The 26,208-nt window shown below is 31.1% G+C and overlaps 2 protein-coding genes and 5 long non-coding RNA genes across 8 annotated transcripts; 4 read left to right on the plus strand and 3 right to left on the minus strand.

Moving 5' to 3' along the window:
- The first annotated feature begins 6 nt into the window (after positions 1-6).
- Positions 7-1,477, plus strand: LOC115703888 (uncharacterized). Its single transcript, XM_061110487.1, has 2 exons — positions 7-1,130; positions 1,228-1,477. The coding sequence occupies exons 1-2, from the start codon at positions 7-9 to the stop codon at positions 1,475-1,477; spliced, it is 1,374 nt and encodes a 457-aa protein (XP_060966470.1).
- A 3,210-nt stretch (positions 1,478-4,687) lies between these two features.
- On the minus strand, positions 4,688-6,243 carry LOC133033578 (uncharacterized). The gene is made up of 2 exons (XR_009685717.1): positions 5,811-6,243; positions 4,688-5,693 (listed from the first exon to the last, which is right to left on the minus strand). It is a non-coding gene; the product is annotated as an uncharacterized LOC133033578 (long non-coding RNA).
- Positions 6,244-6,539: 296 nt separating this feature from the next.
- Positions 6,540-8,037, plus strand: LOC115706784 (uncharacterized). The gene is made up of 2 exons (XR_004009645.2): positions 6,540-6,747; positions 7,693-8,037. It is a non-coding gene; the product is annotated as an uncharacterized LOC115706784 (long non-coding RNA).
- A 5,200-nt stretch (positions 8,038-13,237) lies between these two features.
- On the minus strand, positions 13,238-16,583 carry LOC115706793 (uncharacterized). 2 transcript variants are annotated; one of them, XR_009685715.1, is made up of 4 exons: positions 16,203-16,583; positions 15,554-15,797; positions 13,688-15,314; positions 13,238-13,569 (listed from the first exon to the last, which is right to left on the minus strand). It is a non-coding gene; the product is annotated as an uncharacterized LOC115706793 (long non-coding RNA). The 2 variants fall into 2 exon arrangements; XR_009685714.1 differs by having other exon boundaries at positions 13,238-13,574.
- Positions 16,584-16,925: 342 nt separating this feature from the next.
- Positions 16,926-18,396, plus strand: LOC133034937 (uncharacterized). The gene is made up of 2 exons (XM_061110494.1): positions 16,926-18,049; positions 18,147-18,396. The coding sequence occupies exons 1-2, from the start codon at positions 16,926-16,928 to the stop codon at positions 18,394-18,396; spliced, it is 1,374 nt and encodes a 457-aa protein (XP_060966477.1).
- Positions 18,397-21,611: 3,215 nt separating this feature from the next.
- LOC115706778 (uncharacterized) lies at positions 21,612-23,061 on the minus strand. Its single transcript, XR_009685716.1, has 2 exons — positions 22,734-23,061; positions 21,612-22,617 (listed from the first exon to the last, which is right to left on the minus strand). It is a non-coding gene; the product is annotated as an uncharacterized LOC115706778 (long non-coding RNA).
- A 434-nt stretch (positions 23,062-23,495) lies between these two features.
- Positions 23,496-24,701, plus strand: LOC115708318 (uncharacterized). The gene is made up of 2 exons (XR_009685718.1): positions 23,496-23,611; positions 24,318-24,701. It is a non-coding gene; the product is annotated as an uncharacterized LOC115708318 (long non-coding RNA).
- Positions 24,702-26,208: the final 1,507 nt, after the last annotated feature.

Here is a 26,208-nt window from a genome sequence, read left to right on the forward strand (position 1 = left end):
CTCACAATGGATGATATTGTCACAACTGAGATCTTTTTTGATGGAAATTTCAATGATGATTCTACTAATTGGATACCTAATCACATCTTTACTCACCCAAATTTCAGTTGGAAGGATGTTGATTTGGGTCTCTTAGATGAGTTCCAATTCGTGGAAAATCAACAACAACAAGATCATTCCGATGACGCTAATGAAATAATTATTCAAGATGATGGCATAGGCTTAGATGATATCCCTAAGGAATTCTTCGAACCTAATCAAGAAGTTGAACTTGATCACGAGACAAAGAAGAATAGTAGTTCTTCGAGTGATCTTCAAAGAAGCATCACAAAAGAATTATTAGAAATCAAATCGTCTCCTATCGAAAATGAACAACAACAAGATCAATCCAATGAAGTTAGTCAGATAATTATTCAAGATGATGGCATAGGCCTTGATGATCTCTCGCAGGAATTCTTCAAACCTAATCAAGAAGTTGAACCTCCTCATGAGACAAAGACAAATAGTAGTTCTTTGACTGATCTTCAAAGAAGCATTATAAAAGAATTATTAGAAATCATATCGTCTCCTATTGAAAATAAACAACAACAAGATCAATCTAATGAAGCTGATAAAATAACTATTCAAGATGATGGCATAGGCCTCGATGATCTCCCTGAGGAATTCTTCAAACCTAATCAAGAAGTTAAACCTAATCATGAGATAAAGGCGAGTAGTAGTTCTTGGAGTGATACCTCGACTACTAACACCAACAACTACCAAGGTTTCTACACATCTCATCTAGTGCCTCAAATGAACAAGCCTTATTATTTGAACATGAGTAGTGAGAGTGGTAATTGGGACCAAAGTAATGATTACAACCAACAACCCTACCAATTTTGCTATACACCTCAATTAGTACCTAAACTTGCTTATCCTACTGATTATTATTTGGATTATAGTAGTGAGAGTGGTTGGGACCAAAGTAACAACAAGCAAGATGCACAAATGGTAACGACAACACATACATTTCCTATTCTCACTCACACTCCTGCGCCAGCTATAGAATATCAACAACAAGAAACTCTTTCAACTCGCAAACGAAAATCAACCTCTTCAAACCATGGTCGTTGGACTGTAAAAGAACACATGTAAGTAGTTATACACCTAAAATATTATATTATTGTTATTTACTTCTTAAACATGTATTATCAAAAACTAATAATGCTTAGTGTTTTATATTTGTAGGACTTTTTTACAAGGGATGAGTAAGTTTGGTTCTGGTAATTGGATAGAAATATCTACTTTACTTGGTGGTACAAGAACTCCAGTCCAAGTGGCTAGCCATGCTCAAAAATATTTTAATAAAATGGAGAAAGAAAAACAAATTGCAGAGACAACCTCTGAGAATAATAAGAAGAAATTAAATAAGAGTATAAATGATATAAGATTAAGAGAAGATGGAACATTTTGTTTTCCAAACTCATTTCAAAACTGATTGTTTGATGAGGTACTGACTCTAACCTAAATTGTCCAAATATTTTTTTAGTCACATGTTACCTAAATTTGATGAGGTGTCTATAAAACTATTTTTTTTTTTTAAAAAAATAATTTTATTATTTTTCTTTTTCTTTTGTTTTTCTTTGAGGGGTAGGGAGTCTCATTGCAAGGTTCTTTGGGTTGATGTTGGCCAAAAACAGACGATCTGAATGGAGCTTCGGCACCGCGCGTGGAAGAGAACTAGATGGAGAGAGAGTGGGGGAAAAAGAGAAACATAGTTTTCTTTTAAATTTCTTAGTATTTTTTTTGTTGTTGAAATTTTAGTGTAGAAAGAGAAACATAGTTTTCTTTTAAATTTCTTAGTATTTTTTTTGTTGTTGAAATTTTAGTGTATAAATCTATTGTGTATTATTTATAGTATAAATGTGATTTTTTTTTTTTTTTTGTGAATATTTCAGATTTGGGTTTGTTGTTTATTTTGGTTTGATTTTTGTTCAAGTATTTTTAGGTGTGGTTTGGATGTGAAAAATTTATTGTGGTGGTGATGGTGGGTAGTGAGGGTGGGTGGTGGGGAATGAAGAATCATAAAATCTAGAAAAAAAAAAAAGATAAGAAGAAGAACAACAATAAAGTGTAATAAAAGAAAAAAAAATTATTTATATTTTTCAGTTTATGAGTGTTGTTTTACTTGCTTGAGTCTCCAGTTTTATGGGCTGGTTGGATTAGTATCTTTCATACAATAAAAATGTCTGCATCTTATTAGCTAGTCACCAAAAAAAGATGCAGAAAGAGTCAAGATGAGCAAAGTTCCTTGTGCAAGTTGTGTTGGGAGTCTCATGTACTTCATGGTGTGTTCTAGACCAAACGTAGCTCATGCTATGATTGTGGTCAACATGTACATTTCAGACCCTGACCCTGAATATTGGGAAACACTAAAATAGACAATGAGGTACCTGCAAGGTACTTTGAACACTAGAGTTGTGTTCAGTAAAGAGAACTAGTTCAAAGAAGAAATCACTGGCTATGTGAACTCATATTTTGCAGCAAAGCTAGACACTAGAAGGAGCTTAACATGTTTTTTCAAGAGGAATACAAGGGAAACCAAAACACAAATTGCTACAAAAGGTAACCATTCTAATTCTAGAAACCCCACAAGAGGGCCAAGCTCTAATGGAGCTGCAGGAAAATAATTCTATTACTGCAAGAAGGAAGGCCACTTTAGAGATAGTTATTTGGGTTTAAAGGCTAAACTGAAGATCAAAAATCATCACAAGTCCAAAAGGCATGGAGTTGTTAATGTTGATGACGACTTTGAGTCACTGATACACTTGTAGTGTCATATGATACACTTGTGATGTCTAGATCTAATAAGTATATGAATATTTCAGATCAAAAATGTTTCGTCGGATCGGAGCTCCGAGACCTGATCAACCTAATAAATAGATATTTTTGACATGCCTAGTCTCTAGTATATATATATCATTAGAGCATTGTTATTGGGCCTCAGTGGTGCCCAACACATTTTATAAATGGCATCTTACGATTGGTTAACAATATTTTTTAAAAGTTATTTTTTTAAAGCTATATAGGACCCGATATCTAATTACATCAATAGTAGTACAATACCAATGAGAGTGGCAAACACTAATACACCTTGAAAAAATAGTTTATATTTTAAGTATATTATTGAAAAAATCTCATTTTTTTTTTTCTTTTCGATTTCAGAGAGAGGAAGAGAGAGTGGGGTCCGAGGGTCGGACCATGGGGTCCGATGGTCGGACCATGGGGTCCGATGCAGAGAGAGTTTGAGGGAAGGAGAGAGAATGGGTTTGAATTATGAGGGGGGTATTTTTGGGGTTTTGAAAAAAATGTCATAGTTTTTTTAGTTTAAAAGGTTTTGGTTTAAGAATAATTTTTTTTTAATTTTTTAATTATATAAAATCAAATTTCCCTTTTGTGGGGGCTTTTCTACTATTTTGGCCAATAATTATTATATTAAAAAATTTATATTTAATTTTTTAAAAGGCAATATTTTTGTTCGTGGTGGCTATAGCCCGCCCCCACATCAATCTTAATGGCTGAATAAATCTGTTCAAAAAGTTCAAGGCTGTAAGCGTTTCTTCCAAAAAATCCCACTCTAAAGTATCATAAGCCTTCCTTAGATCAAGTTTGATCATACAATTTGGTCTTGTGTTCTTCCTCCCGTATTGCTTTACCAAGTCTTGGCAAACCATGATGTTATAGGCTATATATCTACCTTGAATGAAACCACTTTAGTTTTGTGCTATCAGTTCAGGTAGTACTTGTCTCAGTCTAGTACATAGCATCTTAGTTGTCACTTTTTAAATAACATTGCAACATGCTACTGGCCCGAAGTCATTCACCGATTAGCGACATTTCACTTTTGGAACAATAGTAACAGTTGTGGAGTTTAACTCTTTGAGCAATTTCCCTGTGTCTAGAAAAAGGAGAACTGCTTCACATATGTCTTCCTTAACCATATCTCAATTATCCTAAAAGAAAAAGCTACTAAATCCATCTGGCCCTAGAGCCTTGCATCCCGGAATATCAAAGACAACTTCATTAACTTCCTTAATATTTATTCAACATAAACTAATTCATTTTATACTTATTAATATTATTTTTTGGAATATAAAAATACCAAGAAAGCCATCCATATTTTTATTGGGAGTTTCTCTGTTTTTTGACTTCATTATGATACATAATAATGAATAAGATTTTCATATAGAACCGAAATTCATGAAGCCAAAACCAGGAACATAGTAATCATCAATTAGAGCAAGTTTTTGAAATAAAAGATGTGAAAATTGAACAAGCTTCTTCTTGTTGATATCATTAAGAACAACACTATTGGGATCAAGCATTTGGTTATTGTCCATATCAAATCTGGTGCTAATAGTGGTCTAAAAATCCTCTGTGTGACTACTTGGTTTTCTTGATGTGATAATCTTTTGGTTTCAGTTTCGTATGGCATGCTAGAGAGACACTACTGCTCTGTTACAAATACATAAGATGGTTCTGTTTGATTAATAAAACTAATGAAGGTATCTTATCTATAAACAAGACAATGATCAATGAAACCAAATCAACAACAAACACTGTAATGCAGCAAATATAAAACCAGTAACAAGATCTTTAAACAAGCATTAAGAACACACAAATTTAACAAGGTTTGAACAAGGTAATATCCACCGGCCAGAAAACAGCCACAACAATGGCTTTAGAGAATCTTTATTAGCTTATATTTAATGAGAGATTACAACAGTTCCAATTACACAATCTTGAGAAGCTTTGCTTCTGCAATTGAACTCACACCATTACATAACACTCAAGGGCAACTCATCTCTCTCTAAACAGCTCATAATTCTCTCTTTCTCACAATCTGTATTCCCTCGAAAAATTAACCCACAAACTTTAATCTAGTTGAGCCTTAAATAGCAATGTTGATTGAAGCTGGTGAGAAAGGCTCGATCACCAACTGTCATAACTGAAAGTTGGTTAATTCTGTTATGAGCAGTAGGGGTAGTTTAGGGACTTTGTTATTTGGCCAACACTTCAACACCTTCTTTAGTTTTATTTTGCTGCATAATACATTTCTTTAATTTACTTGACAATTAAAAATTAACCAAAGTCCCATCTAATGGAAGATGTTGGAGATACAACACTCTTGACTGGCTATGAAAAAATATCACTAACTAACAACACAAACCAACTCACTCAATCTCAAGCAAGTAGAATTGTTTTAACATAAACTACTTTCATAATAACACAAATTTCTAAGACAAAAATACCCAAATCCCGTAAGTAATTGGAAGCTTCAAAAGGAGTTCATACACCTGTAATTGGGCGGAACATTTAAGCTCTGCAAATGTAACATAGGTTGATAAAGATAAAGGAGAAACTAATTTGTAATCTCAAACAATTGTGATTCATCCATTTGGGAAATATGGAACATAGATTGATAAAGATAAAGGAGAAACTAATTTGTTTGGTATATTAGACCAACAAAATCAGCAAGTAGTAGTATAGTACCATGAATGTATGAAAACTAAGAGAAGAATTTACTATCACCAATAATACAAAAAATGAGGATTATCAAACAGAATCATCTTATATATAAACAAAATTAACCTGACATTAAAAATTACCCAAATCCCATAAGTAATTGGAAGCTTCAAAAGGAGTTCATACACCTGTAATTGGGCGAAACATTTAAGCTCTGCAAATCATTCTCATTTCCACAACAAACACACAAAAACAAAATAAGCTTCTTTATTTGAAATTAGGGTTTTTTTTATTTGAATACGTACCTCATCCCTGAACTCCAAAAACTATAGAAGAGTAATAAAGCTATTGCAGATCCAAAAACTCGATTTCAGGAAAGAAATACCATAGAACCCACCTCAGTCGCTCAAACCCAGTCGATCGATTTGTTGATCGAGCTTCTGGGCACATTCAAGATTGTTACTTTCTGGATTGGAATTTCATGGGTCAGTGAGAATCGTTTATAGGATTGGATTTGGAGTGGTATGGTGATTGGGGAGATTTGAATTTCTGCCTTCGATATTGAGACTCAGATTCTCATTGGGACCGTTTGAAAATAGTGTGAAATAAATTATGATTGATTTCAAAAAACAAAAACAATAAAGGGCTCTTTTCACTTTTGTATTTTTAATGAACTTTTTTTTGCAAAAATACGTTTATATTGAGAACTAACCACAATTAGATTTTATTTTGCAAAAATATGTAGGGAAATTTACATGGTATACTAACTTTTGTCATTTTTTTACAAAAATACTACCAGGCGGAATTTTTAACTTTTTTACTGTGTTTTTTCATAAGTTTTATACTGCAGTATACTGTATTAAGTTTTCACTGGTGTTCTACTAGTGTTTTACTAGTGTTCTACTGTTGTTTTGAGTTGTTCTGCTTTGTGTTTTACTGGTGTTTTACAAAAACACAGTATTTTTGAAAAGATTTCCGTGTGACAGTATTTTTGTAAAAGTTAACTCAAATTCCAGTATTTTTGTAAATTTCCCAATATGTATTTAGCCCAACCCATGAGTATAGAAACCCTAACACTATCTCTCTTCCTTCCTCACTCGCTATCTCACTATCTCTCTGCCTCTCTGCCTCTCTCACTCTCTTCTTGCTTGAGGACAAAGGTTGGGAAACTATTCGTCGTGGCGGTGGTGGAGGGCGATGGGGATGAATGACGGGGGGAACAGTGACAGACGATGGGGACTGGTATTTTTTTCTTCAGCTATTTTTTTTTTGTCATGTTTACTTGTCCTAGGCTTGAACATAGTGTTGGATTAGGGATAATGGAAGGAGTCGATGCAAGGGCCTAGGGACGAATCGGATTGTCTTGAGGCAGTTGGGTTATTTTTTTTTCTTCTTGGGTGAACAACGAAGTATCTAGGTAGTGGGGGTTGCAATTGGGAGGTGGGGCTCGAGGATTTGTGTGGCTCATTCTCAGACGATGGTGAGCTCTTTGTGGCAGGGAAGATGAAGTTTTTTTACAATATTTTTCTAGTTTAGATTAATCAGTTCTTTGTTTGTCTTTTTTTTTTTGGATATTTGCTTGATTTTGGCATTGTTAACCCTAAATTTTGTTAGTTATTTCAACAGTATAATTTTTATAAAATTTGAAAATGAGAATGTTAGATTAATATGATCTAAAGTAGGTGGGAGTCCATGCCATTTGATTACTTCTGCTCTCAAAATTATTGTGCAGGAAATATGTTTGATAAAATGTCTCAAAGAAATATTTAGTTAGAAATAATGATACCGTAATTTGAGGATACTCTTCCCCTACTTTTAGTAGTTCCAACTGTAGTAGAATGGATTTATAAATGATTTTGCTGATTTTTTTTATTCATAGATTTCCATATATATTTTTGTTGATGCTTCTTTTAGTGATATTTATGAAAAGATCACTAATTAATCTCTTCTTTATTTGTGGTTAAACACTTGTTGATACATTTTATTGAATGTCGTGATGTGAAACCTGGTATTGATTAGGTGGGGATGCTTGCCTTGTTATATGTTAAACAAGATCAAAGGTCCAAGATATTTATCATAACATTGTTGATATATTTCCCGTTTTCTTATTTATTACCTAATATCTATCATGTTTGGAGTGTCTTCGGTTCCTATTATTTAAAAATATATTTCAAATTTGTGCTGTAGCTATACGGAAATTATTGGAGAAACCCATATTCCCATGTGATTAAGGTGATCAGCTGAGGCAAGGTAGGAGAGAGTAGAGCAAATTATAGAGAGTTGATGTGGCCAATTGCAGTGATTGTATTATTTCTTATGAGTTTTAGCTATACCCATGTAGAGAAGTTGAGGTACTTTTATTATGTAATGAATTTAAATTTTTAAGATTAGAAGCCAATCTTAGTGATTATCTTATGATGATTAGAATTTTTTCTTGAGCTATCAAATCTTGTACTATTTTATTGTGTGTAATTGTATATTTTATTTGGGAAGATTTTTGTTATCAGCTATGCCATAATATTGGCATAGAAATTAATTTTTGTTTATTTTGATTGTGGTTATTATGGCAAACCAATCATCTCAATTCATATATATTAAAGATGAAATAAAACTATACGTAACATCAGAAGATACAGAAAACAGATAGTAAGCTCAACTAGATTCACCTTGTTGTATCTGTATGGTAATTCTAATATTGCACTACTATAACTTTCAAGTTCGCGGAATGGTCATTCCTAATAATGTTGGAATGATATGTAATGAGCTGAAGATAGATCTTAAATCAACAATCCTAAAAATAGAGTACCAAGGAAAAGACAACTACCCTCCATTCCACATAGAAGATGACCTCCAGTTTTACTTCTACAAGGAGTTGAAGAAAAAAGATTCAGATTTCACAAAGTACCCGTTGTGCCTTACAATGGAGAATAACCATATTGAGTCGACTATTTTTCCAACAAGAAGTACATATATATATATATGAAAAATGATAACAACTATAGTATTATGTGAGTGTGAGTGTGTGTGAAATGGAAACACCTAGAATTTAATCTCATATATATATATATATATATATGAAAAATGGAACCAAATATCATAAAAAATGGAAACAACTAACACTGAAACAAATTATATTAAAAATAGAAACAACTAGCATTAAGAGTGTGCGAAAAATAGAAACAACTAGTATCATTTGAGTGAGTGTGAGAAATAGAAACAGCTAGAATTTATATAAAAAAAATGAAAACAAATATCATAAAAAATGGAAAATAGAAACAAGTATTATAAAAATGGAAACAACTCACACTGCAAATGAAAACAAGTAAAATTAAAAATAGAAACAACTAGTCTTATGTGAGTGTGAGTGATATGGAAACAACTATAATTTAAGCTCATATATATATATATATGAAAACATTGAAACAAATATCATCATATATGAAAAATAAAAACAAGTATCATAAAAATGGAAACAACTCACACTGAAAATGGAAACAAGTAATATTAAAAATAGAAACAACTAGTCTTAGTCTTATGTGAGTGTGAGTGATATGGAAACAACTAGAATTTAAGCTCATATATATATGAAAACATAGAAACAAATATCATCATATATGAAAAATAAAAACAAGTATCATAAAAATGGAAACAACTCACACTGAAAATGGAAACAAGTAAAATTAAAAATAGAAACAACTAGTCTTATGTGAGTGTGAGTGATATGGAAACAACTAGAATTTAAGCTCTTATATATATATATATATGAAAACATAAGAAACAAATATAATCATATATGAAAAATAGAAACAAGTATCATAAAAATGGAAACAACCCACATTGAAAATGGAAACAAATAAAATTAAAAATAGAAACTAGTATTATGTGAACTAGAATTTAACTCCATATATATATAAAAAAAAAATAGAAATAAATGTTATAAAAAATGGAAGCAACTCACATTGAATATTGAAAAATGGAAACAATTATCATAAAAATAAAACTACTACATTTTAACCTCATTTGAGTGTGCTTGTGAAAAATACAACTAGTACCATTTGAGTATGTGTGTGTGAGAGAAATAGAAACAACTAAAATTTAAGCTCATATACATGAGAAAAATGGAATCAAGTATCATAAAAATAGAAATAGAAACAACTCACATTGAAAATGGAAACAAGTCAAATTAAAAATAAAAACAACTAGTATAATTTAAGTGTGCGTGTGAAATGGAAACAATTAGAATTTAACCTCATATATACATGAAAAATTGAAACAAATAAAAATAGAAACAACTCACATTTAAAATGGATACAAATCAAATTAAAAAAAAAAAACAACAAGTATTATGTAAGTGTGTGTGAAATGAAAATAACTAAAATTTAACCTCATATATATATATAAAAAAAAATTGAAACAAAAATCATATAAAATGGAAACAACTCACATTGAATTTGAAAACAAATGACATAAAAAAAAAAGGAAACATTTAGATTTTAACATAAAAAATACGAACACCTCACACTGAAAACAGAAACAAGTCATATTGAAAATGAAAACAATAACATCAAAATAGAAACAAGTAGTATTTAACCACAATGGGTACAAATACCATTAAAAATAGAAACAACATAATCTTTAAATGGAAACAACTAGCATAAACAAGTCAAATTATAAATAGAAACAAAAAAATATCATTTGAGCGTGTGTCTGTTTGTGTGAAATGGAAACAACTGGAATTTAAGCTCATATATATATATGAAAATTGGAAACAGCTCACATATCAGATTTAAAAATGGAAACAAGTAGTATTTTGTGAGTGCTGGTTGAAATGAAAACAACTAGAATTTACACTCATACATGTATATATATATATGGGTATGCTCTTAATGGGTATTACCCATGTATGGGTATTTTATTCTTGACCATTAGATCAAATATCTAATGGTTGATATTTATCATCATTAATTAAATATTAAAAAATTAATATTTCCTATTTTGTTATTCTCTATATTCCTAAAATAGATAAAACTATTAATAGAAATAAAAAGTTTATAAATGGTATTGTTATTTAAAAAATAAAACACCCTAAAAAAATTAACAAACTATTTTTTTTAATAAAAATCATTTTAAAGATTAAAAAGAGAGAAAAAAAAAATGTATATTTATCTTTTTATAAAAAAATTTCATACTAAAATTCTAAATTGCATTACTGAAAATTATATTTGACCCCTAGACAAGATTATCATCTTCTAATCCTAAAAATATAAATAATGAACAACACCTCATTAGTTATTCTAGGAGAATGATTCATGGTAATATCAAAAAAATCATTGGATGGTAATAATATTTTTCTAACAATGATAGTCTAAGTAAGAATTAAGAAGTATTGTAGCGTTTTATTTTTAAAAATATGAATAATATTAAGACAATTGGATTCCACAATCAAGCTCCTATTCTTCTAATTAAAAAAAACACATTAATATACATGTAAATAATTTTTAGTTTACAATAATAAATTATTAATAAAATCATAATTTCATAAAATAATAAAGTAGTAATTTTAATTAATTTTTAAAAATAATTTATAATTTTTTTTTCAAATTATTAGTTATAATTATTATTTCTAATTTTATAAAAAATAAATATAATTTTTTTAAAAAAAAAAATTAGAAACTTGCCATAAAAAGGTTATTAGATTATTACCTTATTAATTTTTTTTAGTTCCCATCAATGGGTATTACCCATTAAGAAGTGTTCCATATATATATATATATATATATATATGAAAAATGGAAACAAATATAATAAAAAAATAGAAACAACACACATTAAAAATAGAAACAAGTCAAATTAGAAATAAAAAATGGAAACAACTGACACTAAAACAAATTATATTAAAAATGGAAACAACTAGTATTAAGAGTGTGTAAAAAATAGAAACAACTAATATCATTTGAGTGTGTGTGTGAACTAGAAACAACTAGAATTTATATACAAAAATGGAAACAAATATCATAAAAAATAGAAAATGGAAACAAGTATCATAAAATTAGAAACAACTCACATTATGTGAGCGCCTGTGTTAAATGGAAACAACTAGACTTTAACCTCATATATATAAAAATAAATGGAAACAAATAGTATAAAAAATGGAAACAACTCACATTGAATATTGAAAAGTGGAAACAACTATCATAAAAATATTGCTACATTTTAACCTCATATATATACAAATAAATGGAAACAAATATTATAAAAAATGGAAACAACTCACATTGAGTATTAAAAAGTGGAAACAACTATCATAAAAATAAAATTACTACATTTTAACCTCATATATATGTGGGAAATGGAAACAAATGCCATAAAAAATGAAAACAACTAGAAATTAACCTCATATATATATAAAAAATGGAAACAAGTATCATAAAAATATGTTGTTTACATTATAGTAACCTTGAAATTCCATTTACTTACATTGTATTTACATTGCTTCATGTTTTCATATATTTTTTTTTTTCATTCAGGTTAAATTTCTATAACTTTTGCAGAATGTCAAAGGAGAAATGAGTGTAGTTTAGAAAGACACTGATGAAATTAAAAAGGAAACAACTAGTGTAAAGAAAGGAATCAATGATATATCAGAGATAAGGAAACAGACATTTGATGTTAATATGGGAATGAAATTTAACTTTGAAATAGAAACTATAATTTGTTACAAAGTTGAAACAACTAGCATTTACCCTATTATATATATTTATATATATAACTAAATAGAAAATAGAAACAACTCACACTGAAAATTGAAACATGTCAAAAAGAAAATAGAATAGTATGTAAACACATATATATATATATTTATATGTGTGTGAAACATAATTGTATTGATTGCACCTCACTATCTTGTTTGACATTGTCTATGTGAAACTTTTTTCCCAATAATACACTATCCTTAAGGCTTCATTAGGTTGGAAAACAAAGGTTAATAATTTGCTCATTGTGGTGCCTTGGATAGCCAAAGGGCATGGTCTCTCTTAACTGTGGAGAAGGGTGTTGCTGACTGCTAATATTTGCAGGTTCTTGTCTTCTTCGAGCAACCATAAAATCGTTCGAGGTTCCACCAATTAGGTTGACTCTGGACAGAGATGACAACATTGGAGGCTTATGACAGCAACGATGATAGAAGATAATCCTTGGCACTTGGCAGTGTAATTGAGGGAAAACGTTATTTGTTAGCTGAAAGATTTTTTGGTTTTTTGATTTTAGCTTTAGTTAAAGTTTTTACTGAAATACATTTTAATTATTGTTGACAGTTGTTATAAATTAATCGTGAGGAAGATGCTAATCCCCTTATCCTTTGAGCGTGTGTCTGATTGTGTGAAATGGAAACAACTGGAATTATAATACACTATCCTTAAGTTTAGACGCTAATCCCCTTATCCTTCTTTCCCTCTTGCCATTCAAAATCTTGATTTTTAACTTTGCGATAGATGTTTTGGCAGGAAGAGAGAGTTGAAATTGTTATCCTAAATGATATTTGTCTTTATTAAGCATAATATAGAACTGAATGATATCTTTGAATGATATCAGATCATGAAATATCATTCAACTTTATACTCTTTGATTGTGCAAAACTACAGCCCAACTACTAAAAAGTTTATTCTTATTAACATATTGAAAAATGTAGAACATGATGAAAATTGTCTATAAATCACAAATATTGCACTATATATAAAAAATCATTACTGCCTTTTTTTTTCAATTAGTTTTTTGTATTTTTGATCGATCGGTCTGCAAAAATATTCATTTTTCACATTACATGTTCTAAATCAACAAAAAACTACATCATCTCTTTGTCCTTTTCCTTTTCAGCCGCATTTCCCTTTTTCTCCAAAGTTATGCCAGGTACAGGAGCCCGACATATGTATTCAGAATCACTCTCATATTTTAAATCTTGCCGTGACTCTGCGTGAGAAGTGCAGGATCAGGTGCAAAATCTACGAGCGAACCAATCCTTCATGCCGATGGTGCATTCAAGACATTATGGTGCATAAATAAGCAAACCTGTCCTTGAAGTTGGAAGAAGATGCTACAAATTTAGTTAAAGAAAAAATACAACAAAGTACATTGTGGAAAACTGCAACTAAGAAGGAAGAATTAAAGAAACAATATCCTTTCTTACCTGCTTCATAAGAATACAAACGACTAAGGCCAAGGGAGGCAAACCATGAGCTGAAGCAGCACGTAGCACACCACCTGAAATATGTGTTCCAAAAAGCCTAGCTCTAGTTCCTGTTGCTACACTACTTCCACATTGGGATGAAAGAGATGAATCCACGATTGGTTACACATTTAAATGATTCTCACTGGTTTTGCATTGACTTAAATCACACATCAGAAAACATTACAGGCCACTAAAACACTAAAGTAGCCATTCGATACTCCTAGACATTGTCTATTTCTCGAAGAAAAAAGTATACCATTACACTTAATGAACATGCTAAGGATATAGTGCCATGGAGGATAAACCTCTCTACTACTAAAGAATGGTGTGTCAATATGACTAAAATTTTTAGCTAGCAATGACAACTCAGTAACCCCATAAGTTGAGAAAAAATCGAAAATCAAATAAATTAAGACAATGACAAGAATTAATATCTTCCTGTACCACTTTAAAGATAAAACTTGATCTAACATTATGTGTCATTTAACAAGTACACTCTCAACAAGAAAATTATTATTAAAATCTCTGACTACTTTAACCCCATAATATAATTTATTATAACTTTATGTCTTATTATTCCCAAACAAAAGGGTACAATGAAATTCAAACAAGCAAAGCTACTTAAGAATCTATGAAGACTTTATTGCACAAATTTAAACTTGACTTGCTATTTTAAGAGTTAGATGGTCAGAGCTTTTAAAATCAAACATAGTGTACCAAGAGAAAAGCCACAAATTTCATAATTTTTTTAATCTAATTTGAAGCCTAAAAATATTTAATATCACCTTAAATTCATAATATTCAAAATCTCAATGATATGAATCTCTACATAGCTGAAACAGAACTAATAATATACTAATTAAAGTTCATTCAATTCTCAATTTTCTTAGAAGCTACATGAAAATAAAAACACCCAAAATATCAACTGAAAATGTTAATCCTATTCTTTCAATCTCTTTATTGCAAGTGTGTGTACCTGTTTCTACATATAACCACAACTATTCCTAATATCACACAAATATATTCGAATTGGGCAAAGATTGTTAATGTATATTACCTAAAATTATAGCCTAAATTCAGTCATTCTATCAAATTCAGCCATGGAAATACCTGCAATTGACGATCAACTCGAGTTTTTGGATCAGTCATGTTATGGCCATGAGTATTAAAACTCAAAGATGAAAAGAACGGCAAAAAAAAAATGCGCCAGCCATTTCAGAAGCGAACCCATCATCCAGTACTCAACGCTATGTTGCCTCTTCAAACAGGAGTTCATAGGCCATGGCGGACATGAGGCATTGTATGAGTTGGGAGTCGTTGAGGCTGGTGATGTTGAGGTCGAGTGAGGCCAAAAGGTTATTGGGTGTGGTGAGAAGCGTGAAGCAAGTGACAGGCTCATCAGGGAGCTCGTTTATGAGAAAATGGGGTAAGGTTAGCATTCTTTTGATTATGCTGTGGAACCCCTTTTGCTCTAGCAATAGCCACAGACCCCTTTTGCTCTAGCAATAACAATATCAATCATAGCTTTTGTGGATTTAAGAGTCATATCTCTTGCAAAGGAGAAAAAGCTTTCACCTTTTTCCATCTGAAAGATAAGCATCAGATAGAACAATGCCCATAAGATTTACATACTGTACAAGAATTTTTAACGCTGCAAGGAAAGAGAGAAATTTCATCCATAGAAATTTGTGAAAAAATACATGAACAGGAGGGAATGATAGGGGAACCATTTGTGTAGCCAGTAAATCTCATATTCCAAACATCAGACAGCATTTATACAAATAATATATCAATGCTCCTATAATGGTTGGTTTAGAAACTAACCTGAAGTAACTTGAAGGTTTCAAAGTCGAGATCAGCATGGTACCAATTTTCAGCCTCGTAATCTAAACAATGTAATTGGAAATCAAGTGTCAGAATTCGAGCCATTTGTCGCTGAATGCATCCTAGAATGTTAAAACTGAATTTCTTCTATTCTCTAAACTCTCCCTGCTGGCTACCATCTCATCTCATAAAGGACACAATCATAGCATAGGACTCAAGTTCCTCCTGAAGGGTCTTAAAGTACCTGACACAACACAGTATTTGGAATAACTTAACAAAACAAAAAAAGGCAAACCTAATTGATCCCCTAGTGATAAATTTCAACAATCATCTTAATCACTTTAAAGACAGAGACCTTCATTAACCTCTTAATCTTCTTGTGCCTCATATTCATATATTAGTCTAACATCGTTAGCATTCTAGTATGTATGTAGTATCCACAAGCCAATCGAATAAGTTGTTTTTTTTTCCTTTTTATATTAAGTATTTCGCTACCAAAGCTTGAAATAAAGCTTATTTAAAATTGGCTTTGAGGAGTTTTCAGTACAATATGTTTGTTTGAATTGAAACCCATACATAAGTCTCTACTCCTTAGTTTGATAATCACAAAGTTATATAGGAAAAACAAAAAGAAGATACAAAGACATACTCTTTGTCCGCGATGTGAATGGTGGAAACCAAATCAACCTACAAAATCCTTCTTAGAATCCTAACGCCAATTCGCTGGTCTGTAAAAGATGGCTCTTTCTTCATTAACCTCTTAATCTTCTTGGGGCTTTATTCAGTCCGGTAGGTTAACGACTAGGTTCCCTTCCCAAACCTGATTCAGGTAGGTCGATTTGCTTTCTGGGTCTCTGATTTCGACTCGAAATTCGGACATTTTGCTGAACCACAAAATGTTTTCGGTGCACATCAGTTCTCATCCGAAGCTTTACAAACCAGAGCAGAGGAAGAGCTAAGTGCAGAGGAAGAATAAGATTAAAAAACCTGAGGTGGAATTTGATTGTTTTTTTTAAATAAGATAAAAAGATAAAATAGAAATATTTATGAAAATAAAGAATTATATAAGTGAAAATGTTTTAGACAAAACGTAAAAATGGAAAAAATTAAAAAAAAAAAAAAAAAAAAAAAAAAAGGAGTACAACGGTTTATGCAACGTGTATAATTAACCTATTAATTATAATAAGAATAGAATTAGGATTATATAATATCTTAACTAACTTAAAGTATTGTAATATGTATAGAATTAGGATTTGTGTACGTATATATAAATAGATGAGACCAAAACATACTTTTGCAAGTTGAGTTGTATTACCTACAATATTAATTTACAATTAATATTAAATCATACTCAAAACTAAACCTACTCACAATGGATGATATTGTCACAACTGAGATCTTTTTTGATGAAAATTTCAATGATGGTTCTACTAATTGGATACCTAATCACATCTTTACTCACCCAAATTTCAGTTGGAAGGATGTTGATTTGGGTCTCTTAGATGAGTTCCAATTCGTGGAAAATCAACAACAACAAAATCATTCTGATGACGCTAATGAAATAATTATTCAAGATGATGGCATAGGCTTAGATGATATCCCTAAGGAATTCTTCGAACCTAATCAAGAAGTTGAACATGATCACGAGACAAAGAAGAATAGTAGTTCTTCGAGTGATCTTCAAAGAAGCATCACAAAAGAATTATTAGAAATCAAATCGTCTCCTATCGAAAATGAACAACAACAAGATCAATCCAATGAAGTTAGTCAGATAATTATTCAAGATGATGGCATAGGCCTTGATGATCTCCCGCGGGAATTCTTCAAACCTCATCAAGAAGTTGAACCTCCTCATGAGACAAAGACAAATAGTAGTTCTTTGACTGATCTTCAAAGAAGCATTATAAAAGAATTATTAGAAATCATATCGTCTCCTATTGAAAATAAACAACAACAAGATCAATCTAATGAAACTGATAAAATAATTATTCAAGATGATGGCATAGGCCTCGATGATCTCCCTGAGGAATTCTTCAAACCTAATCAAGAAGTTAAACCTAATCATGAGATAAAGGCGAGTAGTAGTTCTTGGAGTGATACCTCGACTACTAACACCAACAACTACCAAGGTTTCTACACATCTCATCTAGTGCCTCAAATGAACAAGCCTTATTATTTGAACATGAGTAGTGAGAGTGGTAATTGGGACCAAAGTAGTGATTACAACCAACAACCCTACCAATTTTGTTATACACCTCAATTAGTACCTAAACTTGCTTATCCTACTGATTATTATTTGGATTATAGTAGTGAGAGTGGTTGGGACCAAAGTAACAACAAGCAAGATGCACAAATGGTAACGACAACACATACATTTCCTATTCTCACTCACACTCCTGCGCCGGCTATAGAATATCAACAACAAGAAACTCTTTCAACTCGCAAACGAAAATCAACCTCTTCAAACCATGGTCGTTGGACTGTAAAAGAACACATGTAAGTAGTTATACACCTAAAATACTATATTATTGCTATTTACTTCTTAAACATGTATTATCAAAAACTAATAATGCTTAGTGTTTTATATTTGTAGGATTTTTTTACAAGGGATGAGTAAGTTTGGTTCTGGTAATTGGACAGAAATATCTACTTTACTTGGTGGTACAAGAACTCCAGTCCAAGTGGCTAGCCATGCTCAAAAATATTTTAATAAAATGGAGAAAGAAAAACAAATTGCAGAGACAACCTCTGAGAATAATAAGAAGAAATTAAATAAGAGTATAAATGATATAAGATTAAGAGAAGATGGAACATTTTGTTTTCCAAACTCATTTCAAAACTGATTGTTTGATGAGGTACTGGCTCTAACCTAAATTGTCCAAATATTTTTTTAGTCACATGTTACCTAAATTTGATGAGGTGTCTATAAAACTATTTTTTTTTTTAAATAAAAAAATAATATTATTATTTTTCTTTTTCTTTTTTTTTTCTTTGAGGGGTAGGGAGTCTCATTACAAGGTTCTTTGGGTTGATGTTGGCCAAAAACAGACGATCTGAATGGAGCTTCGGCACCGCGCGTGGAAGAGAACTAGATGGAGAGAGAGTGGGGGAAAAAGAGAAACATAGTTTTCTTTTAAATTTCTTAGTATTTTTTTTTGTTGTTGAAATTTTAGTGTAGAAAGAGAAACATAGTTTTCTTTTAAATTTCTTAGTATATTTTTTGTTGTTGAAATTTTAGTGTATAAATCTATTGTGTATTATTTATAGTATAAACGTGATTTTTTTTTTTTTTTTGTGAATATTTCAGATTTGGGTTTGTTGTTTATTTTGGTTTGATTTTTGTTCAAGTTTTTTTAGGTGTGGTTTGGATGTGAAAAATTTATTGTGGTGGTGATGGTGGGTAGTGAGGGTGGGTGGTGGGGAATGAAGAATCATAAAATCTAGAAAAAAAAAAAAAAGATAAGAAGAAGAACAACAATAAAGTGTAATAAAAGAAAAAAAAATTATTTATATTTTTCAGTTTATGAGTGTTGTTTTGCTTGCTTGAGTCTCCAGTTTTATGGGCTGGTTGGATTAGTATCTTTCATACAATAAAAATGTCTGCATCTTATTAGCTAGTCACCAGAAAAAGATGCAGAAAGAGTCAAAATGAGCAAAGTTCCTTGTGCAAGTTGTGTTGGGAGTCTCATGTACTCCATGGTGTGTTCTAGACCTAACGTAGCTCATGCTATGATTGTGGTCAACAAGTACATTTCAGACCCTGGCCCTGAATATTGGGAAACACTAAAATAGACAATGAGGTACCTGCAAGGTACTTTGAACACTAGAGTTGTGTTCAGTAAAGAGAACTAGTTCAAAGAAGAAATCACTGGCTATGTGAACTCATATTTTGCAGCAAAGCTAGACACTAGAAGGAGCCTAACATGATTTTTCAAGAGGAATACAAGGGAAACCAAAACACAAATTGCTACAAAAGGTAACCATTCTAATTCTAGAAACCCCACAAGAGGGCCAAGCTCTAATGGAGCTGCAGGAAAATAATTCTATTACTGCAAGAAGGAAGGCCACATTAGAGATAGTTATTTGGGTTTAAAGGCTAAACTGAAGATCAAAAATCATCACAAGTCCAAAAGGCATGGAGTTGTTAATGTTGATGACGACTTTGAGTCACTGATACACTTGTAGTGTCATATGATACACTTGTGATGTCTAGATCTAATAAGTATATGAATATTTCAGATCAAAAATGTTTCGTCGGATCGGAGCTCCGAGACCTGATCAACCTAATAAATAGATATTTTTGACATGCCTAGTCTCTAGTATATATATATATATATATATATATATATCATTAGAGCATTGTTATTGGGATTTGGGCCTCAGTGGTGCCCAACACATTTTATAAATGGCATCTTACGATTGGTTAACAATATTTTTTAAAAGTTATTTTTTTAAAGCTATATAGGACCCGATATCTAATTACATCAATAGTAGTACAATACTAATGAGAGTGGCAAACACTAATACACCTTGAAAAAATAGTTTATATTTTAAGTATATTATTGAAAAAATCTCATTTTTTTTTCTTTTCGATTTCAGAGAGAGGAAGAGAGAGTGGGGTCCGATGGTCGGACCATGGGGTCCGATGCAGAGAGAGTTTGAGGGAAGGAGAGAGAATGAGTTTGAATTATGAGGGGGGTATTTTTGGGGTTTTGAAAAAAATGTCATAGTTTTTTTAGTTTAAAAGGTTTTGGTTTAAGAATAATTTTTTTTTAATTTTTTAATTATATAAAATCAAATTTCCCTTTTGTGGGGGCTTTTCTACTATTTTGGCCTATAATTATTATATTAAAAAATTTATATTTAATTTTTTAAAAGGCAATATTTTTGTTCGTGGTGGCTATAGCCCCCACATCAATCTTAATGGCTGAATAAATCTGTTCAAAAAGTTCAAGGCTGTAAGCGTTTCTTCCAAAAAATCCCACTCTAAAGTATCATAAGCCTTCCTTAGATCAAGTTTGATCATACAATTTGGTCTTGTGTTCTTCCTCCCGTATTGCTTTACCAAGTCTTGGCAAACCATGATGTTATAGGCTATATATCTACCTTGAATGAAACCACTTTAGTTTTGTGCTATCAGTTCAGGTAGTACTTGTCTCAGTCTAGTACATAGCATCTTAGTTGTCACTTTTTAAATAACATTGCAACATGCTACTGGCCCGAAGTCATTCACCGATTCGCGGCATTTCACTTTTGGAACAATAGTAACAGTTGTGGAGTTTAACTCTTTGAGCAATTTCCCTGTATCTAGAAAAGGGAGAACTGCTTCACATATGTCTTCCTTAACCATATCTCAATTATCCTAAAAGAAAAAGCTACTAAATCCATCTGGCCCTAGAGCCTTGCATCCCGGAATATCAAAAACAACTTCATTAACTTCCTTAATATTTATTCAACATAAACTAATTCATTTTATACTTATTAATATTATTTTTTGGAATATAAAAATACCAAGAAAGCCATCCATATTTTTATTGGGAGTTTCTCTGTTTTTTGACTTCATTATGATACATAATAATGAATAAGATTTTCATATAGAACCGAAATTCATGAAGCCAAAACCAGGAACATAGTAATCATCAATTAGAGCAAGTTTTTGAAATAAAAGATGTGAAAAATGAACAAGCTTCTTCTTGTTGATATCATTAAGAACAACACTATTGGGATCAAGCATTTGGTTATTGTCCATATCAAATCTGGTGCTAATAGTGGTCTAAAAATCCTCTGTGTGACTACTTGGTTTTCTTGATGTGGTAATCTTTTTGGTTTCAGTTTCGTATGGCATGCTAGAGAGACACTACTGCTCTGTTACAAATACATAAGATGGTTCTTTTTGATTAATAAAACTAATGAAGGTATCTTATCTATAAACAAGACAATGATCAATGAAACCAAATCAACAACAAACACTGTAATGCAGCAAATATAAAACCAGTAACAAGATCTTTAAACAAGCATTAAGAACACACAAATTTAACAAGGTTTGAACAAGGTAATATCCACCGGCCAGAAAACAGCCACAACAATGGCTTTAGAGAATCTTTATTAGCTGATATTTAATGAGAGATTACAACAGTTCCAATTACACAATCTTGAGAAGCTTTGCTTCTGCAATTGAACTCACACCATTACATAACACTCAAGGGCAACTCATCTCTCTCTAAACAGCTCATAATTCTCTCTTTCTCACAATCTGTATTCCCTCGAAAAATTAACCCACAAACTTTAATCTAGTTGAGCCTTAAATAGCAATGTTGATTGAAGCTGGTGAGAAAGGCTCGATCACCAACTGTCATAACTGAAAGTTGGTTAATTCTGTTATGAGCAGTAGGGGTAGTTTAGGGACTTTGTTATTTGGCCAACACTTCAACACCTTCTTTAGTTTTATTTTCCTGCATAATACATTTCTTTAATTTACTTGACAATTAAAAATTAACCAAAGTCCCATCTAATGGAAGATGTTGGAGATACAACACTCTTGACTGGCTATGAAAAAATATCACTAACTAACAACACAAACCAACTCACTCAATCTCAAGCAAGTAGAATTGTTTTAACATAAACTACTTTCATAATAACACAAATTTCTAAGACAAAAATACCCAAATCCCGTAAGTAATTGGAAGCTTCAAAAGGAGTTCATACACCTGTAATTGGGCGGAACATTTAAGCTCTGCAAATGTAACATAGGTTGATAAAGATAAAGGAGAAACTAATTTGTAATCTCAAACAATTGTGATTCATCCATTTGGGAAATATGGAACATAGATTGATAAAGATAAAGGAGAAACTAATTTGTTTGGTATATTAGACCAACAAAATCAGCAAGTAGTAGTATAGTACCATGAATGTATGAAAACTAAGAGAAGAATTTACTATCACCAATAATACAAAAAATGAGGATTATCAAACAGAATCATCTTATATATAAACAAAATTAACCTGACATTAAAAATTACCCAAATCCCATAAGTAATTGGAAGCTTCAAAAGGAGTTCATACACCTGTAATTGGGCGAAACATTTAAGCTCTGCAAATCATTCTCATTTCCACAACAAACACACAAAAAAAAAATAAGCTTCTTTATTTGAAATTAGGGTTTTTTTATTTGAATACGTACCTCATCCCTGAACTCCAAAAACTATAGAAGAGTAATAAAGCTATTGCAGATCTAAAAACTCGATTTCAGGAAAAAAAAATACCATAGAACCCACCTCAGTCGCTCAAACCCAGTCGATCGATTTGTTGATCGAGCTTCTGGGCACATTCAAGATTGTTACTTTCTGGATTGGAATTTCATGGGTCAGTGAGAATCGTTTATAGGATTGGATTTGGAGTGGTATGGTGATTGGAGAGATTTGAATTTCTGCCTTCGATATTGAGACTCAGATTCTCATTGGGACCGTTTGAAAATAGTGTGAAATAAATTATGATTGATTTCAAAAAACAAAAACAATAAAGGGCTCTTTTCACTTTTGTATTTTTAATAAACTTTTTTTGCAAAAATACGTTTATATTGAGAACTAACCACAATTAGATTTTATTTTGCAAAAATATGTATTTAGCCCAACCCATGAGTATAGAAACCCTAACACTATCTCTCTTCCTTCCTCACTCGCTATCTCACTATCTCTCTGCCTCTCTGCCTCTCTCACTCTCTTCTTGCTTGAGGACAAAGGTTGGGAAACTATTCGTCGTGGCGGTGGTGGAGGGTGATGGGGATGAATGACGGGGGGAACAGTGACAGACGATAGGGACTGGTATTTTTTTCTTCAGCTATTTTTTTTTGTCATGTTTACTTGTCCTAGGCTTGAACATAGTGTTGGATTAGGGATAATGGAAGGAGTCGATGCAAGGGCCTAGGGACGAATGGGATTGTCTTGAGGCAGTTGGGTTATTTTTTTTTTCTTCTTGGGTGAACAACGAAGTATCTAGGTAGTGGGGGTTGCAATTGGGAGGTGGGGCTCGAGGATTTGTGTGGCTCATTCTCAGACGATGGTGAGCTCTTTGTGGCAGGGAAGATGAAGTTTTTTTACAATATTTTTCTAGTTTAGATTAATCAGTTCTTTGTTTGTCTTTTTTTTTTTTGGATATTTGCTTGATTTTGGCATTGTTAACCCTAAATTTTGTTAGTTATTTCAACAGTATAATTTTTATAAAATTTGAAAATGAGAATGTTAGATTAATATGATCTAAAGTAGGTGGGAGTCCATGCCATTTGATTACTTCTGCTCTCAAAATTATTGTGCAGGAAATATGTTTGATAAAATGTCTCAAAGAAATATTTAGTAAGAAATAATGATACCGTAATTTGAGGATACTCTTCCCCTACTTTTAGTAGTTCCAACTGTAGTAGAATGGATTTATAAATGATTTTGCTGATTTTTTTTATTCATAGATTTCCATATATATTTCTGTTGATGCTTCTTTTAGTGATATTTATGAAAATCACTAATTAATCTCTTCTTTATTTGTGGTTAAACACTTGTTGATACATTTTATTGAATGTCGTGATGTGAAATCTGGTATTGATTAGGTGGGGATGCTTGCCTTGTTATATGTTAAACAAGATCAAAGGTCCAAGATATTTATCATAACATTGTTGATATATTTCTCGTTTTCTTATTTATTACCTAATATCTATCATGTTTGGAGTGTCTTCGGTTCCTATTATTTAAAAATATATTTAAAATTGGTGCTGTAGCTATACGGAAATTATTGGAGAAATCCATATTCCCATGTGATTAAGGTGATCAGCTGAGGCAAGGTAGGAGAGAGTAGAGCAAATTATAGAGAGTTGATGAGGCCAATTGCAGTGATTGTATTATTTCTTATGAGTTTTAGCTATACCCATGTAGAGAAGTTGAGGTACTTTTATTATGTAATGAATTTAAATTTTTAAGATTAGAAGCCAATCTTAGTGATTATCTTATGATGATTAGAATTTTTTCTTGAGCTATCAAATCTTGTACTATTTTATTGTGTGTAATTGTATATTTTATTTGGGAAGATTTTTGTTATCAGCTATGCCATAATATTGGCATAGAAATTAATTTTTGTTTATTTTGATTGTGGTTATTATGGCAAACCAACCATCTCAATTCAAATATATTAAAGATGAAATAAAACTATACGTAACATCAGAAGATACAGAAAACAGATAGTAAGCTCAACTAGATTCACCATGTTGTATCTGTATGGTAATTCTAATATTGCACTACTATAACTTTCAAGTTCGCGGAATGGTCATTCCCAATAATGTTGGAATGATATGTAATGAGCTGAAGATAGATCTTAAATCAACAATCCTAAAAATAGAGTACCAAGGAAAAGACAACTACCCTCCATTCCACATAGAAGATGACCTCCAGTTTTACTTCTACAAGGAGTTGAAGAAAAAAGATTCAGATTTCACAAAGTACCCGTTGTGCTTTACAATGGAGAATAACCATATTGAGTCGACTATTTTTCCAACAAGAAGTACATATATATATATATATGAAAAATGATAACAACTATAGTATTATGTGAGTGTGAGTGTGTGTGAAATGGAAACATCTAGAATTTAATCTTATATATATATATATGAAAAATGGAACCAAATATCATAAAAAATGGAAACAACTAACACTGAAACAAATTATATTAAAAATAGAAACAACTAGCATTAAGAGTGTGCGAAAAATAGAAACAACTAGTATCATTTGAGTGTGTGTGAGAAATAGAAACAACTAGAATTTATATAAAAAAAATGGAAACAAATATCATAAAAAATGGAAAATAGAAACAAGTATTATAAAAATGGAAACAACTCACACTGCAAATGAAAACAAGTAAAATTAAAAATAGAAACAACTAGTCTTATGTGAGTGTGAGTGATATGGAAACAACTATAATTTAAGCTCATATATATATATATATATGAAAACATAGAAACAAATATCATCATATATGAAAAATAAAAACAAGTATCATAAAAATGGAAACAACTCACACTGAAAATGGAAACAAGTAATATTAAAAATAGAAACAACTAGTCTTAGTCTTATGTGAGTGTGAGTGATATGGAAACAACTAGAATTTAAGCTCATATATATATATATGAAAACATAGAAACAAATATCATCATATATGAAAAATAAAAACAAGTATCATAAAAATGGAAACAACTCACACTGAAAATGGAAACAAGTAAAATTAAAAATAGAAACAACTAGTCTTATGTGAGTGTGAGTGATATGGAAACAACTAGAATTTAAGCTCTTATATATATATATATATATATATATGAAAACATAAGAAACAAATATAATCATATATGAAAAATAGAAACAAGTATCATAAAAATGGAAACAACCCACATTGAAAATGGAAACAAATAAAATTAAAAATAGAAACTAGTATTATGTGAACTAGAATTTAACTCCATATATATATATATAAAAAAAATAGAAATAAATGTTATAAAAAATGGAAGCAACTCACATTGAATATTGAAAAATGGAAACAATTATCATAAAAATAAAATTACTACATTTTAACCTCATTTGAGTGTGCTTGTGAAAAATACAACTAGTACCATTTGAGTATGTGTG

Source organism: Cannabis sativa, chromosome 1 (genome assembly GCF_029168945.1).
Source record: "Cannabis sativa cultivar Pink pepper isolate KNU-18-1 chromosome 1, ASM2916894v1, whole genome shotgun sequence".
Taxonomy (NCBI): Eukaryota; Viridiplantae; Streptophyta; class Magnoliopsida; order Rosales; family Cannabaceae; genus Cannabis; species Cannabis sativa.